Source organism: Nesoenas mayeri (assembly GCF_963082525.1).
Source record: "Nesoenas mayeri genome assembly, chromosome: 1".
Lineage (NCBI taxonomy): Eukaryota > Metazoa > Chordata > Aves > Columbiformes > Columbidae > Nesoenas > Nesoenas mayeri.
The window spans coordinates 1449520-1464017 of record NC_137541.1 but is presented as its reverse complement, the minus strand read 5'-3'; the positions used below and the strand labels follow the sequence as shown (position 1 = coordinate 1464017).

At 57.1% G+C, this 14498-nt stretch overlaps 1 protein-coding gene across 1 annotated transcript in view; it reads left to right on the top strand.

Annotated features, from left to right (window-relative positions):
• Positions 1-13695, top strand: part of TNPO3 (transportin 3) — a 35477-nt gene extending 21782 nt beyond the window's left edge. The window contains exons 7-23 of the mRNA XM_080360540.1: positions 376-514; positions 2449-2595; positions 3342-3449; positions 3529-3620; positions 5109-5248; positions 5326-5517; positions 7538-7629; positions 8357-8433; positions 8687-8747; positions 9031-9171; positions 9266-9382; positions 10154-10248; positions 10354-10510; positions 11100-11267; positions 11360-11472; positions 12218-12307; positions 13266-13695. Of these exons, the coding sequence (XP_080216666.1) occupies positions 376-514; positions 2449-2595; positions 3342-3449; positions 3529-3620; positions 5109-5248; positions 5326-5517; positions 7538-7629; positions 8357-8433; positions 8687-8747; positions 9031-9171; positions 9266-9382; positions 10154-10248; positions 10354-10510; positions 11100-11267; positions 11360-11472; positions 12218-12278 (1900 nt within the window). The 3' untranslated portion in view covers positions 12279-12307; positions 13266-13695. The remainder of the gene's footprint in view (positions 1-375; positions 515-2448; positions 2596-3341; positions 3450-3528; positions 3621-5108; positions 5249-5325; positions 5518-7537; positions 7630-8356; positions 8434-8686; positions 8748-9030; positions 9172-9265; positions 9383-10153; positions 10249-10353; positions 10511-11099; positions 11268-11359; positions 11473-12217; positions 12308-13265) is intronic.
• The last annotated feature ends 803 nt before the right edge of the window (positions 13696-14498 follow it).

Genomic DNA, 14498 nt, shown 5'->3' with positions numbered 1-14498 from the left:
GTAACACTCATGGCCCAACTAAATTGCTTTTGTGTTATTTTTTGCTGTGTTTTCACGCAGCGCCATCCCCTGTATGACCAATTGCTTTGTTTTCCAAGCAGATTTGGTATTATTTGCCTTGTGAAACACGGCACGTTCCCCTCAGCTCTTCTGTTGCCCGATGCCGCTTTTTTTGCACGCGCTGCGCCTTATAGGAAAATATCATCAGATTTGTGGCATTTTCACCTCCTCCTGTTGCCCTATTTCACAATTCCCAGCTGCGGACGGAAAGCTAAAGCGCAACTGGGTATTTCTCAGTGTGCGATGACGCTCCAGGGCGCGTTACCTGCGCCGACTGAATCTTCCTGACTTGCGTTTTGTGTCTTATTTCCCCAGGGTGCTCAATTATTGCCGCGTTTTCACCGAGCTCTGCGAGACCTTCCTGGATAAAATCGTGTGCACGCCGGGCCAAGGGCTGGGCGACCTGCGCACGCTGGAGCTGCTGCTGATCTGCGCGGGGCACCCGCAGTACGAGGTGAGGAGCTTCATCCGCCTCCTCCTCATCCCCGTCACCCAATCTCGCTCATCCGGAGCACGATCGGTGCGAATAACCTTTAGTTTGGTGTTGCCACGTGGCTGGGCGGCTGCGGTTTGAGCTGCTGGGTTTGACGTGACCCACCTGCGTTCGTGGTGCGGAAATCGGGCTCATTTTCCCTTTCCTGGATGTGTGAGGCTGTGACCGCAGCTCCGAAATCCTCTATTATTTTATTGTCACGTATTTCATTTAAACTTTGCGGGGATTGCAGTGGAGCTCGTGGTAGTTGTGGACAATGGGGCAGAGTCCAGTTGAGGCCAGTATCTAGTGCAGTGCCCCAGAGGCAGTGCTGGGGCCGGTATTATTCAATATATTCATCAGTGATTTCGATGAGGGAATAGAGTGACTGTCAACAGGTTTGCTGATGACACTAAGCTGGGAGGAGTGGTGACACTGGAAGCTGTGCTGCCATCAGAGACCTGGACAGGCTGGAGAGCTGGGCGGGGAATAACCTGATGAAATTTAACAAAGGCAAGTGTAGAGTCTTGAATCTGGGCAGGAACAGCCCCAGGTTCCAGTGTAAGTTGGGAATAACCTATTAGAGAGCAGCGTAGGGGAAAGGGACCTGGGGATCCTGGGGACAGCAGGGTGACCATGAGCCAGCACTGGGCCCTTGTGGCCAGGAAGCCAATGGGACCTGGGGTGGGTTAGAAGGGGGTGGTCAGTAGGTCAGAGAGGTTCTCCCGCCCCTCTGCTCTGCCCTGGGGAGACCACACCTGGAATCTTGTGTCCAGCTGTGGCCCCTCAGTTCCAGCAGGACAGGGAACTGCTGCAGAGAGTCCAGTGCAGGGCAACAAAGATGCTGAAGGGAGTGGAGCATCTCCCGTGTGAGGAAAGGCTGAGGGAGCTGGGGCTCTGGAGCTGGACAAGAGGACACTGAGGGGGGACTCATCCATGGGGATCAATATGGAAAGGGGCAGTGTCAGGAGGATGGAGCCAGGCTCTGCTGGTGACAACCAGGGACAGGACAAGGGGCAATGGGTTCAAACTGGAACACAGGAGGTTCCACTTGACTATGAGAAGCAACTTGTTGGGGTGAGGGTGTCAGAGCCTGGCCCAGGCTGCCCAGGGGGTTGTGGAGTCTCCTTCTGTGCAGACATTCCAACCCGCCTGGACACCTTCCTGTGTAACCTCATCTGGGTGTTCCTGCTCCATGGGGGGATTGCACTGGATGAGCTTTCCAGGGCCCTTCAACCCCTGACACTCTGGGATTCTGTGAACTTCATCCTCCAATGTGCTGTTTAGCATCAAACCTCCCTGACCATCCTCCCTTAAATACACTATATTTAAGACATGATTATTCAACCCCTCTTTTCTTCCTCTAAAACTTAATGAAACCCCAGCAGTGGGTCCCTGGCTGACTTATCGCTGTGTTTGGGGGTGATTGTCCCCCTAAATCCCACATGGGGAGCAGGGAGGTGCCCACTGGGATTTTCTGGGTTCTCTCCTCCCTTCCCTCCGTATTTGGGGTCCCAATGGGACAGAGACGCACCCGCCAGAGCGATGGGCGCAGGGTGGGATTTCCAGAAGTTTCTAGAGCCTGAAAATACATCAGGAAAGGAATTAACCATCCGATGCGTGAGCACGTGCACTGATCGTGGTCACAGAGATAAAATCCCATCGCTGGCAGATCCCATTGATGTGAAACGAGGCGACGTCCGTGTGTGAAGGAAGAGACCATCCTTACGCCTCCACGTTAATTTTGCGGAGAGGAGGTTTTGCTCCTGAGGGCTTATTAAGCGAGAAGTTTAATTATTAAGCTTACGAAGCGAGAAGCCGCAGAGGAGATGGGCGAAGCTGTGGGAACCCCGGTGCAAGCGGAGGAGAAGAATAAAATACCGGTGCCGAAATGTCGAATTTGTCTTTTGAAACAGGTGGTAGAGATTTCGTTTAACTTCTGGTACAGACTGGGGGAGCACCTGTACAAGACGGACGACGCCATGATCCACAGCATCTTCAAAGCCTACATCCAGCGCCTGCTGCACGCCCTGGCCAGGCACTGCCAGCTCGACTCGGACCACGTAAGGGCTGCTTTTGCTTTATTTTCCCTCTGTTTTCTCTGGCTGGGATGTGTCTGTCCTCACTGCTGCATGCTCCATAGCTATAAGGCTCTGCAGTCGCAATAATTGCAGAGAAAGGATTGAAAATGATTAAAATCACTATATTCAACCTCTTTTCGTTAAGCTGGTTCTTGTTCTAACAGGGTGACCCTTTCCCGCCTCCCCACGCCTGTTTCTCAGTTTGAGAGACGCCTCGTCCCCTGTTTGGGGACACTTGATTGGAATAAAGCTCGCTGGCCGCAGCGCTCTCATCTTCCTCCTTGAATTCTGAGATGCTTTATCCTCCTTCATCCCCAGAGGGGTTTAAAAGGCGTTTAGACGAGGTTCTTAGCGACGTGGTTTAGTGCTAGAGTTGGGTTATGATTGAACTCGATCCTGAGGGTCTCTTCCAACCAAAATGGTTCTATGATTCTTCCATCTCTGCCTGGGCTCCTTGTCCCCGCCGTTTCAGAGCAGGAACACGCATGGTTCGTTCAAGTTGTTGGCATTTTCAATCATAAAATGGTTTTGCTTGGACGAGATGCTCGGGATCATCATGTTTGTGCGGAGCTCTCCTTCACATCCCCTCCAGCAGCTCCATTTGGGGAGAGAAGGGTGGAAACGATGGATTTCTTCTCTAAAATGGGATTTGTTGTCCTGGCTGTGGGTGAGTGGGAGCCTGGTTTTACCTGAGCTCTCACCCTTTTGCTCTCCCTCATCTCTCTCAGGAGGGCGTCCCGGAGGAGACCGACGACTTCGGGGAGTTTCGGATGCGGGTCTCAGACCTGGTGAAGGACCTGATCTTCCTGGTGGGCTCCGTGGAGTGTTTTGCTCAGGTGGGTTTTGCGGGAGCGACGTGTTTGCACCCACGCGTGTCTTGTAGCTTCTTTTGTGACCCATTTCTCGTCCTCGCAGCTTTACGCCACGCTGAAGGACGGGAACCCGCCCTGGGAGGTGACGGAAGCCGTGCTCTTCATCATGGCCTCCATCGCCAAGAGCGTCGACCAGTGAGTATCGACCGTCCTGCTCCGCTCCCCAAGGGCTGCGGGGTCGAGTTTTGCAGAGACATCAAGAATATCCCCAGGATTCTCTTAGGAACATGCTTTCCTGGGCAGAATTTTTTAAAATACACACTTTATTTTGAGAAATACACAGAGGAGGCTGCTGATGGAGCAGCTCTGTGTTCCCAGGGACTGAGGGCTCCGTTTTGTGACCAGAAACACGGAGCTGGGACTGCGGGAAGCACTTGGCAGGCTCTCCGCCTGCCTTTAGTGTCACAAATGTGAGCTCAGCTCTGGTAAAACAGGCTGAAAGTTTTATTTGCCCTGAGTTTATCTCCTCAAAGTGTTTTTTCTTAGACAGTCCCAGGGGAGTCACCACCGTCGCTGCCTCCTGTTATCTCCACCAAGGCTGCTCTCGCTGGCTTTTATCTTCCCTTTTTATTCCTGCTTTGTTTTTGAGAGTATGAGCTCTGCACAGGGAACTCTGCTCCCCACCAGCCTGTCCCACCAGGTTCTGGGTTATATATTGTCTGAAAGTATAATTATACACACTGAATATATTTTGTCTCGCTTGGTAAAACTTGAGGCTGTTGTGCTGCTGGATTGTGGCTCCAACAACCCCCCGTGTCTTGGGTGTCCAGTGCAGCGAAGCCGCAGGGTTTGCTGGATGCTGGGTGAAATGAGAGCTTAAAAAAACAGATTATTCATGGAAATGTTTGTGACGTGGCTTGAGGATAAGTGTAGAGTCTTGCATCTGGGTAGGAACAACCCCAGGTTCCAGTCTAGGTTGGGGAATGAGCTGTTGGAGAGCAGTGAAAAGGGAGCTGGGGGTCCTGGGGACAGCAGGGTGACCATGAGCCAGCACTGGGCCCTTGTGGCCAGGAAGCCAATGGGACCTGGGGTGGGTTAGAAGGGGGTGGTCAGTAGGTCAGAGAGGTTCTCCTGCCCCTCTGCTCTGCCCTGGGGAGACCACACCTGGAATCTTGTGTCCAGCTGTGGCCCCTCAGTTCCAGCAGGACAGGGAACTGCTGGAGAGAGTCCAGCGCAGCCACCAAGATGCTGCAGGGAGTGGAGCATCTCCCGTGTGAGGAAAGGCTGAGGGAGCTGGGGCTCTGGAGCTGGACAAGAGGACACTGAGGGGGGACTCATTGCTGGGGATCAATATGGAAAGGGGCAGTGTCAGGAGGATGGAGCCAGGCTCTGCTGGTGACAACCAGGGACAGGACAAGGGGCAATGGGTGCAAACTGGAACACAGGAGGTTCCACTTGACTATGAGAAGCAACTTGTTGGGGTGAGGGTGGCAGAGCCTGGCCCAGGCTGCCCAGGGGGTTGTGGAGTCTCCTTCTGTGCAGACATTCCAACCCGCCTGGACACCTTCCTGTGTAACCTCATCTGGGTGTTCCTGCTCCATGGGGGGATTGCACTGGATGAGCTTTCCAGGGCCCTTCAACCCCTCACATTCTGTGATAAACCATCCGCCTTTCCCCGCTCAGGGAGAACAACCCGACTCTGGTGGAGGTGCTGGAGGGGGTGGTTCGCCTCCCCGAAACGGTGCACACCGCCGTGCGCTACACCAGCATCGAGCTGGTGGGAGAGATGAGCGAGGTGGTGGACAGGAACCCCCAATTCCTCGGTGAGTCCCTCCCCGTCGCCCCCTCCCCGCGTCCCCGAACCCCAGACCCCTCTTCACGCCGCATTTCTCCCCCGCAGACCCCGTGCTGGGTTATTTGATGAAAGGTCTGTGCGACCGGCGCTTGGCGTCGGCGGCGGCCAAGGCCATCCACAACATCTGCTCCGTGTGCCGGGACCACATGGCGCAGCACTTCACGGGGCTGCTGGAGATCGCCCGCTCCCTCGACTCCTTCACGCTCTCGCCAGAGGCGGCCGTGGGGCTCCTGAAGGGTACGTGTGTGGAAAAGTTCTCGATGTGCGTGGCTGGCGGGACCAGGGCAGCGACTGTCCCTGTGCTGGGCAATGGGGAGGACAAACCGCGAGTCCTGGGGCAGTTCTGGGCACCTGAATCACCTCAGGGCTCAAAATGGCGGCACCAGAATCACCTCAAGGCTCAAAATGGCGGCACCAGAATCACCTCAGGGCTCAAAATGGCGGCACCAGAATCACCTTAGGGCTCAAAATGGCGGCACCAGAATCACCTCAGGGCTCAAAATGGCGGCACCAGAATCACCTCAGGGCTCAAAATGGTGGCACCAGGGGTGGCAGCATCACCTCACACACAAAATGGTGACACCAGGGACACCAGAATCACCTCAGGGCTCAAAATGGCGGCACCAGAATCACCTCAGGGCTCAAAATGGCGGCACCAGAATCACCTCAGGGCTCAAAATGGCGGCACGAGGGTGGCGGGATCACCTCACACACAAAATGGTGACACCAGAGACACCAGAATCACCTCAGGGCTCAAAATTGCGGCACCAGGGGTGGCGGGATCACCTCACACACAAAAAGGTGACACCAGGAGCACCAGAATCACGTCAGGGCTCAAAATGGCGGCACCAGAATCACCTCAGGGCTCAATATTGTGGCACCTGGAGCACAATGTCATGGAGCGGCTGAGGGAGCTGGGGGTTCAGCTGGAGAACAGGAGCTGAGGGGAGACCTTCTGATCTCTGAGCTGCCTGAAAGGAGCTTGGAGCCAGGGGGGTCGGGCTCTGCTCCCCAGGAACAAGCGCCAGGAGCAGAGGAAACGGCCTCAAGTTGCCCAGGGGAGGCTGAGGTTGGATGTGGGAACAATTTCTTCCCCAAAGGGCTGTGGGGCATTGGAACAGGCTGCCCAGGGCAGTGCTGGAGTCACCATCCCTGGAGGGCTGGACAGACGGACATGAGGTTCTCAGGACACGGGGCAGGGACAGGGTGGGTTATGATTGGACTCCATGAGCTTGAGGGGCTTTTCCAACCAAAACGATTCTATGTTTCTATATTTGGGGGGGGAAATCATCCCCATAGATGCTACAACCCCATTTCCACATGTTTTTTCATAGACAAGGGTGTCTCGGTTTGCCCTGAGAGACGCTTCATACCTCCACATTTCGAGTCTTCTCAAGAGCTCTCATGGGCAGGAGATAGAAACAAATCCTTCCTGGTTTTCTAAGCTGTCTACAGCCCCGCTCTGAACTTCAGATGCAGGAAGAAAACATCGTCAGTGCTCACAGCCAAGTTAGCAAGGGGTTACTGCTCTATCTGAGCCAGCTGCTGTACACACAGGGTGCAAAATTGCAAATATGTTCATTTTTAGAGGCACTTTGGGCGCAGGAATGCAGTTTTTCAGCTCCGGCCGGCGCTGGGACCTTCGCTTGTCCCGGGGCCGTCGGGCGCCGCATGGCTCTGGACCCACGGCCGTGCAGGACACGATTCCCGACGGATCCGAGCGCTTCTGAAACCTTTAAAAACAGAGCTGGAGCGTTGTTGTGGCCGTACAGTCAGGGTGTGCGACTGAAGACACAAACTCCTCTTTTTCCCACTTTGCACCCCCGTATCGACGCCGGCAGCACCGGCCACAATCCCCAGCTGCTCCCTTGAAACAACACACCAAATCCACGAGTGGGGCGGTTTGTTCCTCGCTGTGATGTGGCGGTTGGGAGCGGCTCAGGCGCGCGTTCTCGTGTGTTTATTTGTGCTGAGCCCTAAAACGCCTTCGCTGTGGCTCAAAAAAAGCTTCTTGAGACCTCCTGATGCCACCAGGGCGAGGACGCTGTGGGGACACACAGTGTGTCCTCCTCGTGATGTCCCTTCTCCTTCGCACCCCGCGGCGCGTTTCGGTGTCGGGTTTAAGCCAAAACTCGAGTTTAAGCTGCGGAGGAGCGGCTGGGAAGCGAGCGCAGCGTTTTCCCCGCGGCGGGCAGGCTCGCTTGGGCTCGTCCTCGCCACGTTCCTGCTCCTGAACATGTCCGCTCTTGCCTTTCAGGAACGGCCCTGGTCCTGGCCCGCCTGCCCCTGGAGAAGATCGCGGAATGTCTCAGCGAGCTCTGCGCCGTGCAGGTGATGGCGCTCAAGAAGGTACATCCCGTTAATCCATTCCTTGACGCTGGTTTCAATGGGACGGAGCACAGCCCGTCAAGCGGCTGTGGCTCCATCTTTGCATCCTCAAAGCCAGAGACTGAGACGATCCTTGTCCCTATATCTCCTGGCTGAGAAATACCCAGCTCCCAGAACATGCGGTGGGTGAAATGGGGTGAAAACAATCCCTAAAAACCACTTTATGTAGCAAAGATCCTTCCCGCACCCCCTTAAACGCAACAGGCAGCTTTCACCCCATGTCTATGGGTGGAGAATGTGGGAACTCTGTTTCCCCATGGGCCACGTGGCCCCAGAAGGTCACGTTCTGGCTGTCCCCAAAAATGTGGTGGCCATAGTGACCTGAGCTGCGCAGGCGATTGGACCAGGTCATAGAATCAGAATAATTTTGGTTGGAAAAGCCCCTTAAGATCGAGTCTAACCATAACCCGCCCCGTCCCTGCCCCATGTCCTGAGAACCTCATGTCCGTCTGTCCAGCCCTCCAGGGCTGGTGACTCCAGCACTGCCCTGGGCAGCCTGTTCCAATGCCCCACAGCCCTTTGGGGAAGAAATTGTTCCCACATCCAACCTCACCCTCCCCTGGCGCAACTTGAGGCCGTTTCCCGGCCCAAAAGGGGAATGTGAAATTGCTGCTGCTACCCAGACAGTGTTTATTCAATCTTCCCTGGGAAAAGTCCTGAAATCCCATCATTTTCCCTTGTTTTGCAGCTGCTCTCTCAGGAGCCGAGCAACGGCCTCTCCTCAGACCCCACCGTGCCCCTGGATCGACTCGCCGTCATATTTAGGTGAATAAAGAGGAGCTGGTGCAGCCCGGGCTGGGGGTGGGAGCTCTGGAGTCAAAACTCATTTAAAACTGAATTAATCACAGCTCGTTTCCCCCCAACCCCAAAAATGGGCTGGAAGCAGCTTCTTCACCAAGTTCAGGGCTCTCCAGCTGCTGGTCCTTTTCCTGCGGGCATTTGAGGCTCCAGCCCATTTAAACACAAAACCCAAGTGCTTAGAAAACTAAAAAAATAACGTTTCGCTGCTTTTTCACAGACACACCAACCCCATTGTAGAGAACGGACAGATCCACCCGTGCCAAAAAGTCATTCAGGAGGTACGTGCCGGGGTTCTGTGATTTGGGGAAGGGGTGGGTGGTGGGGAAGGAGTTTGGCTTTTCAACCCCTGGATGGAGAACACGGCTCTGCAAATGGCCCAAGTGCTTTAATTTCCCTGCTCGTGTGACGTTTGCTTCGCTGCTACGGGGCTTTTTATCCACTCCGAGCTCTTTATTCCTCTATAAATCTAATTTACGCATCCTCTAGCATGGGTTATTGTGTTTTTTGGGGCTTGAGCGGGCTCTGCCGCAGGGATTTGGGTGTTTTTGTACCGTCTCTCAGATCTGGCCGGTGCTGTCGGAGACCCTGAACAAACACAGTGCCGATAACCGCATCGTGGAGCGGTGCTGCCGGTGCCTGCGCTTCGCCGTGCGCTGCGTGGGGAAAGGCTCGGCCGCGCTCCTGCAGCCGCTCGTCACCCAGGTACGGCCGGGGGACAGAACCCCCCGTTCTCGGGGCCTTTCGGGGCGCTGGGACGCGGCGGTGCCGGCGGGTGGGTGACGGTGTGTCCCCGCAGATGGTGAACGTGTACCGGGCGCACCAGCACTCCTGTTTCCTCTACCTGGGCAGCATTTTGGTGGACGAGTACGGGATGGAGGAGGGATGCAGGCAGGGCCTGCTCGACATGCTGCAGGTGGGTGCTGGGAGCCGGTGGGTTCAGTTCCTGTTATCTAAATCATCAAATATGCCGGGAAAGGGCTTCAAAGTCATCGAGTCCAACCCTTAACCCAAAAGTGTCCCTGAGAACCTCATCTCTGTCCAACCCTCCAGGGCTGGTGACTCCAGCACTGCCCTGGGCAGCCTGTTCCAATGCCCCACAGCCCTTTGGGGAAGAAATTGTTCCCCACATCCAACCTCAACCTCCCCTGGCGCAACTTGAGGCCGTTTCCTCTGCTCCTGGCGCTTGTTCCTGGGGAGCAGAGCCCGACCCCCCTGGCTCCAAGCTCCTTTCAGGCAGTTCAGAGATCAGAAGGTCTCCCCTCAGCTCCTGTTCTCCAGCTGAACCCCCAGCTCCCTCAGCCGCTCCATCACATTGTGCTCCAGCCCCTCACCAGCTCCGTTCCCTTCTCTCCACTCGCTCCAGCACCTCAAGGCCTTTCTTGGCGTGAGGGGCCCAGAACTGCCCCAGGATTGGCGGTTTGGCCTCCCCAGGTCCCAGCACAGGGACGGTCACTGCCCTGGGCCTGCTGGCCACACCAGTGCTGGTCCCAGCCAGGATGCTGGTGGCCTCTTGGCCACCTGGGCACACGCTGGCTCATGTTCAGCCGCTGGCACCAACACCCCCAGCTCCTTTTCCAGCCGCTCTTCCCCAGCTGCAGCGTCCATGGGGTTGTTGTGACCCAAGTGCAGGACCCGGCCTCATTGTAATCATGACTAATTGCTAACGAATCCCCACCCTTGGCAGGCGCTGTGCATCCCCACCTTCCAGCTCCTCGAGCAGCCCAACGGCCTCCAGAACCACCCGGACACTGTGGACGATCTGTTCCGCCTGGCAGCCAGGTACACGCACCAGGAACACCACAGCGCCCTCTCCTCGTGGAAGGGTCCCCACGGGCAGGATCCTCCCTTCCCAGTGTCCCCTCACATCCGTCCGTCTGTCCTCAGGTTCATCCAGCGCAGCCCGGTCACGCTGCTGCGCAGCCAGGTGATGATCCCCATCCTGCAATGGGCCATCGCCGCCACCACCCTGGATCACCGCGACGCCAACTGCAGCGTCATGAAGTTCCTGCGCGACCTCATCCACACCGGGGTGGCCAACGACGTGAGTCACCCGGGGTGTCACCCTGGTTTGTCACCACTGTCCTGCCGCCGGAGCCAGGCCACCGCGGTGGAGACGCTCCCAGAGCCAGGGGCGGCGTGTCTGGCCCCACACGCCGCTCACCCCCTTCTTCTCCTTTCTTTCTTCTTTCTTTCTCCTTCTTTCTTTTTGTTTCCTCCGCCTTTTTTCCTCCCTTCTTCCTCCTCCCTCACTCCTTCTTCCTTCTATCTATCTTCTTCCTTCTATCTATCTTCTTCCTTCTATCTATCTTCTTCCATCTGTCTATCTTCTTCCATCTGTCTATCTTCTTCCATCTATCTATCTATCTATCTATCTTCTTCCATCTATCCATCTATCTATCTTCTTCCATCTATCTTCTTCCATCTATCTATCTATCTTCTTCCATCTATCTATCTATCTTCTTCCTTCTATCCATCTCCTTCCTTCTATCCATCTCCTTCCTTCCATCTCCTTCCTTCCATCTATCTTCCATCCATCTTCTTCCTTCTATCCGTCTTCTTCCTTCTAACTGTCTTCTTCCTTCTGTCTCCTTGTTCTTCCTTCCATCCTCCTCTCCTCCCTGCTCCCGCAGCACGAGGAAGACTTTGAGGTGCGGAAGGAGCTCATCAACCAGGTGATGACCCAGCTGGGCCAGCAGCTCGTCAACCAGCTGCTGCACACGTGCTGCTTCTGCCTCCCGCCCTACACGCTGCCCGACGTGGCCGAGGTGCTGTGGGAGATCATGCAGATCGACCGGCCGGTGAGAACCGCGGGGTCCCCCCCGACCCCCCAAAGCGCCGCTTGCCGCGGGCGTCGCGTCCTGACCCGTGTCCGTGTCCTCGCGTCCCGCAGACGTTCTGCCGCTGGCTGGAGAACTCGCTGAAGGGTTTGCCCAAGGAGACCACGGGAGGAGCCATCCAGGTCACGCACAAACAGCTGACAGACTTCCACAAGCAGGTGACAAGGTGAGCGTCACCGCGCACAGGGGACATCCCTGGGGTGTCACCTGGCCACCTCCTGCCCTCCAAAGCTCTGTCACGCATCTCACTGCTGTGAATTATCTCCCAAAGCGTGTCCGCAGGAGCCGAGGGGGTGGCAGGATGTCACCATGTCACCCCCTGCCAGTGACGCCACTCCGGCGGCTCATTGGACCATTCCCAGTACAAACCAGTTGGGGACAGTCTGGCTGTGGGATGCCGGTGTCACCTTTCCAGCCCCACGTGGGTTTTGCTGCTCCTGCCCGAGCCCTGTGAACTGTCCTCGAGCCACCAACCGCCACCAACACCAGATCAGCCCCTGGGGCGACCTGGGATGTCCCCTCTGCCTGGCCTCACACTCCCGGTCCCCAGTTTGGGGACATTGTCCGCTCGGCCCCCAGTCGCTCCCGCACCCCCGCCTGGCTCTGTCTCAGCCTCAGGGAAATCCCAGAGCCCAAATCCCCGCTTGGGCCTTTCCCCGGGGGGTCTGTGTGTCCGGCCACCACCCTGGTGACACACAGGTCCCCTCTGGGGACAGTCAGGGGCTGCCCAGCCCTGACAATGTCCCTACATGTCCCCAGCACCTCAGGGCTGAGCGGGCATCCCCCTGTCTCCACCACGGGGCTGTTGGGGTGTAGGACACCTTCCCTGCTCCCCGAATGTCACCCCCGAATGTCACCCCCGAATGTCACCCCCGAATGTCACCCTGCTGATGTCACCCGTGTCTTTGCAGCGCTGAGGAATGTAAACAAGTGTGTTGGGCGCTGAGGGATTTCACCCGCCTGTTCCGATAGCTCCTGCCCCACACGGCGCCCGCCCCCAGGTGAGAGCCCCCGCGGGACCCCCACCCCGCGGGACCCCCGCCCCACGGGACCCTCATCCTGCCCTGTGGTGACCGTCACCCCACGGGGATCGTCCTCCACCGCATGGGACAGTCACGCTACGGGGACCTTCAAGCCATGGGACTGTCACCTGCCCCACAGCAACACTCACCCCATAGGGATCGTCACTCCGCCCCATGGGGACGGTCACTCCACGGGAACCACCCCCTGCCCCATGGGACTGTCACCCCATGGAGACCGCCACCCCACAGTGACCCTCACCCTGCCCCATGGGATTGTCACATCACGGGGACCTTCACCCTATGGGACTGTCACCCTGCCCCACAGTGACCCTCACCCTGCCCCATGGGATTGTCACATCACGGGGACCTTCACCCTATGGGACTGTCACCCTGCCCCACAGTGACCCTCACTCTGCTCCATGGGATTGTCATATCATGGTGACCTTCACCCTATGGGACTGTCACCCTGCCCCACAGTGACCCTCACCCTGCCCCATGGGATTGTCACATCATGGTGACCTTCACCCTATGAGACTGTCACTCTGCCCCACAGTGACCCTCACCCCATGGGGACCATCCCCTGCCCCACAGTGAACCATTACCCCATGGTGACCCTCACCCCACGGGGACTGTCCCCTGCCCTGTGGTGACATTGCAGCCATGTCACCCCATGGGTCATGCCATGGGGACTGTCACCCTATGGGATCCTCTCCCTGCCCCATGGGGACCGTCACTCCACAGGGACAATTCCCTGCCCCAATGGTGACTGTCACCCCGTGGGGACCATCACACCACAGGGACCCCATAGCCCTGTCCCTGACCCACCGTGACCCTCACCCCATGGGGCCCGTCACCCCAAGGGGACCGTCCCCTGCCCTGTGGTGACACTGCAGCCGTGTCACCCCAGACAAGGACTGACCCCCGGCCCCTCCCCCAGGAATGTCTTCTAATTAAAAGACAGAAAACGAAGAAAAATACCGAGAATGTGTCCCACACTGAGCCGCGTTCCCGCGGCCGGGGCCGTCCCTCGCTCCAGCGCGTCCCCGAGCCCGGCGCGACGGCGGCTCCAGGACCCGCGTCCCCATGGGGGGAGTGACAAACACACCAAAACCCCCCAAACCGCCACCGCCCAGCGGAGCGAAACCAGAGAGCGGAGCCGAAAAACTCTGTGAAACGGGAAAATGCCATCGTTACAAAAAACAACCAACACACACAACAAAACGTTCTGTCAGGAAACAAAACGGGGGGTTTTAAATAGATTTAGGAAAAGCCGGTGGCTGCGGGGTCCGTCCCCCCCGTGTCCTGCCCGCGGGGCCCCGGGAGCCGCAGCGGGACGGACTCTTTCAATATAGAAATATTATATTTGGGTTTGCTGCTTTTTTTTTTTGGAAGTTTCAGTTTTTGGTTTCTTTGAAGTATTTTGGGGTTTCTTTGGTGGGTTTGGGGCCCGGCTGGAGCGGGGGGCGGGCGGGAGCTGCTCCCGCGGGGGCGGAGCCGGCGCGGCGGAAAACAATAAAAAACAACCAAAAAAAATGGAAAAAACAAGTGAAAAGGCGAATTCTGGGCTGGTTCTTCTCTGCTGTCACGTCTGGTTGGGTGGCCCTGTCCCCACTGTCCCCAGCCCTGTCCCCACTGTCCCCAGCCCTGGGGGGGCTCAGACTCCAGTGCAGATCCACTTTCTTGCTGTTTCACCCCAAAACTGGGGGGAGGTGAATCCAGCATCTCCAGGGGGTGGGGACAGCGATGGGACCACCCATGGGTGACCCAACCGGGGTTGTCCCCGCTGTGTGTGTCCCTGGTGTCCCCAAAACTTGGAGGGTGGGGAGGTGAATCCAGCATCTCCAGGGGGTGGGGACAGTGATGGGACCAGCAGGGACACTCATGGGTACATAACGGGGTTGTCCCCTTGCGTGGTGGCTGTGCTGTGGGTGTCACCAGTGTCCCCAAAACTGTGGGGAAGTGAATCCAGCATCTCCAGGGGGTGGGGACACCGGTGACACCCATGGGTACACAACGGGGTTGTCCCCTTGCATGGTGGCTGTGCCATGGGTGTCACCGGTGTCCCCAAAACTGTGGGGAGGTGAATCCAGCATCTCCAGGGGGTGGGGACAGCGATGGGACCAGCGGGGACACCCATGGGTACACAACGGGGTTGTCCCCTTGCGTGGTG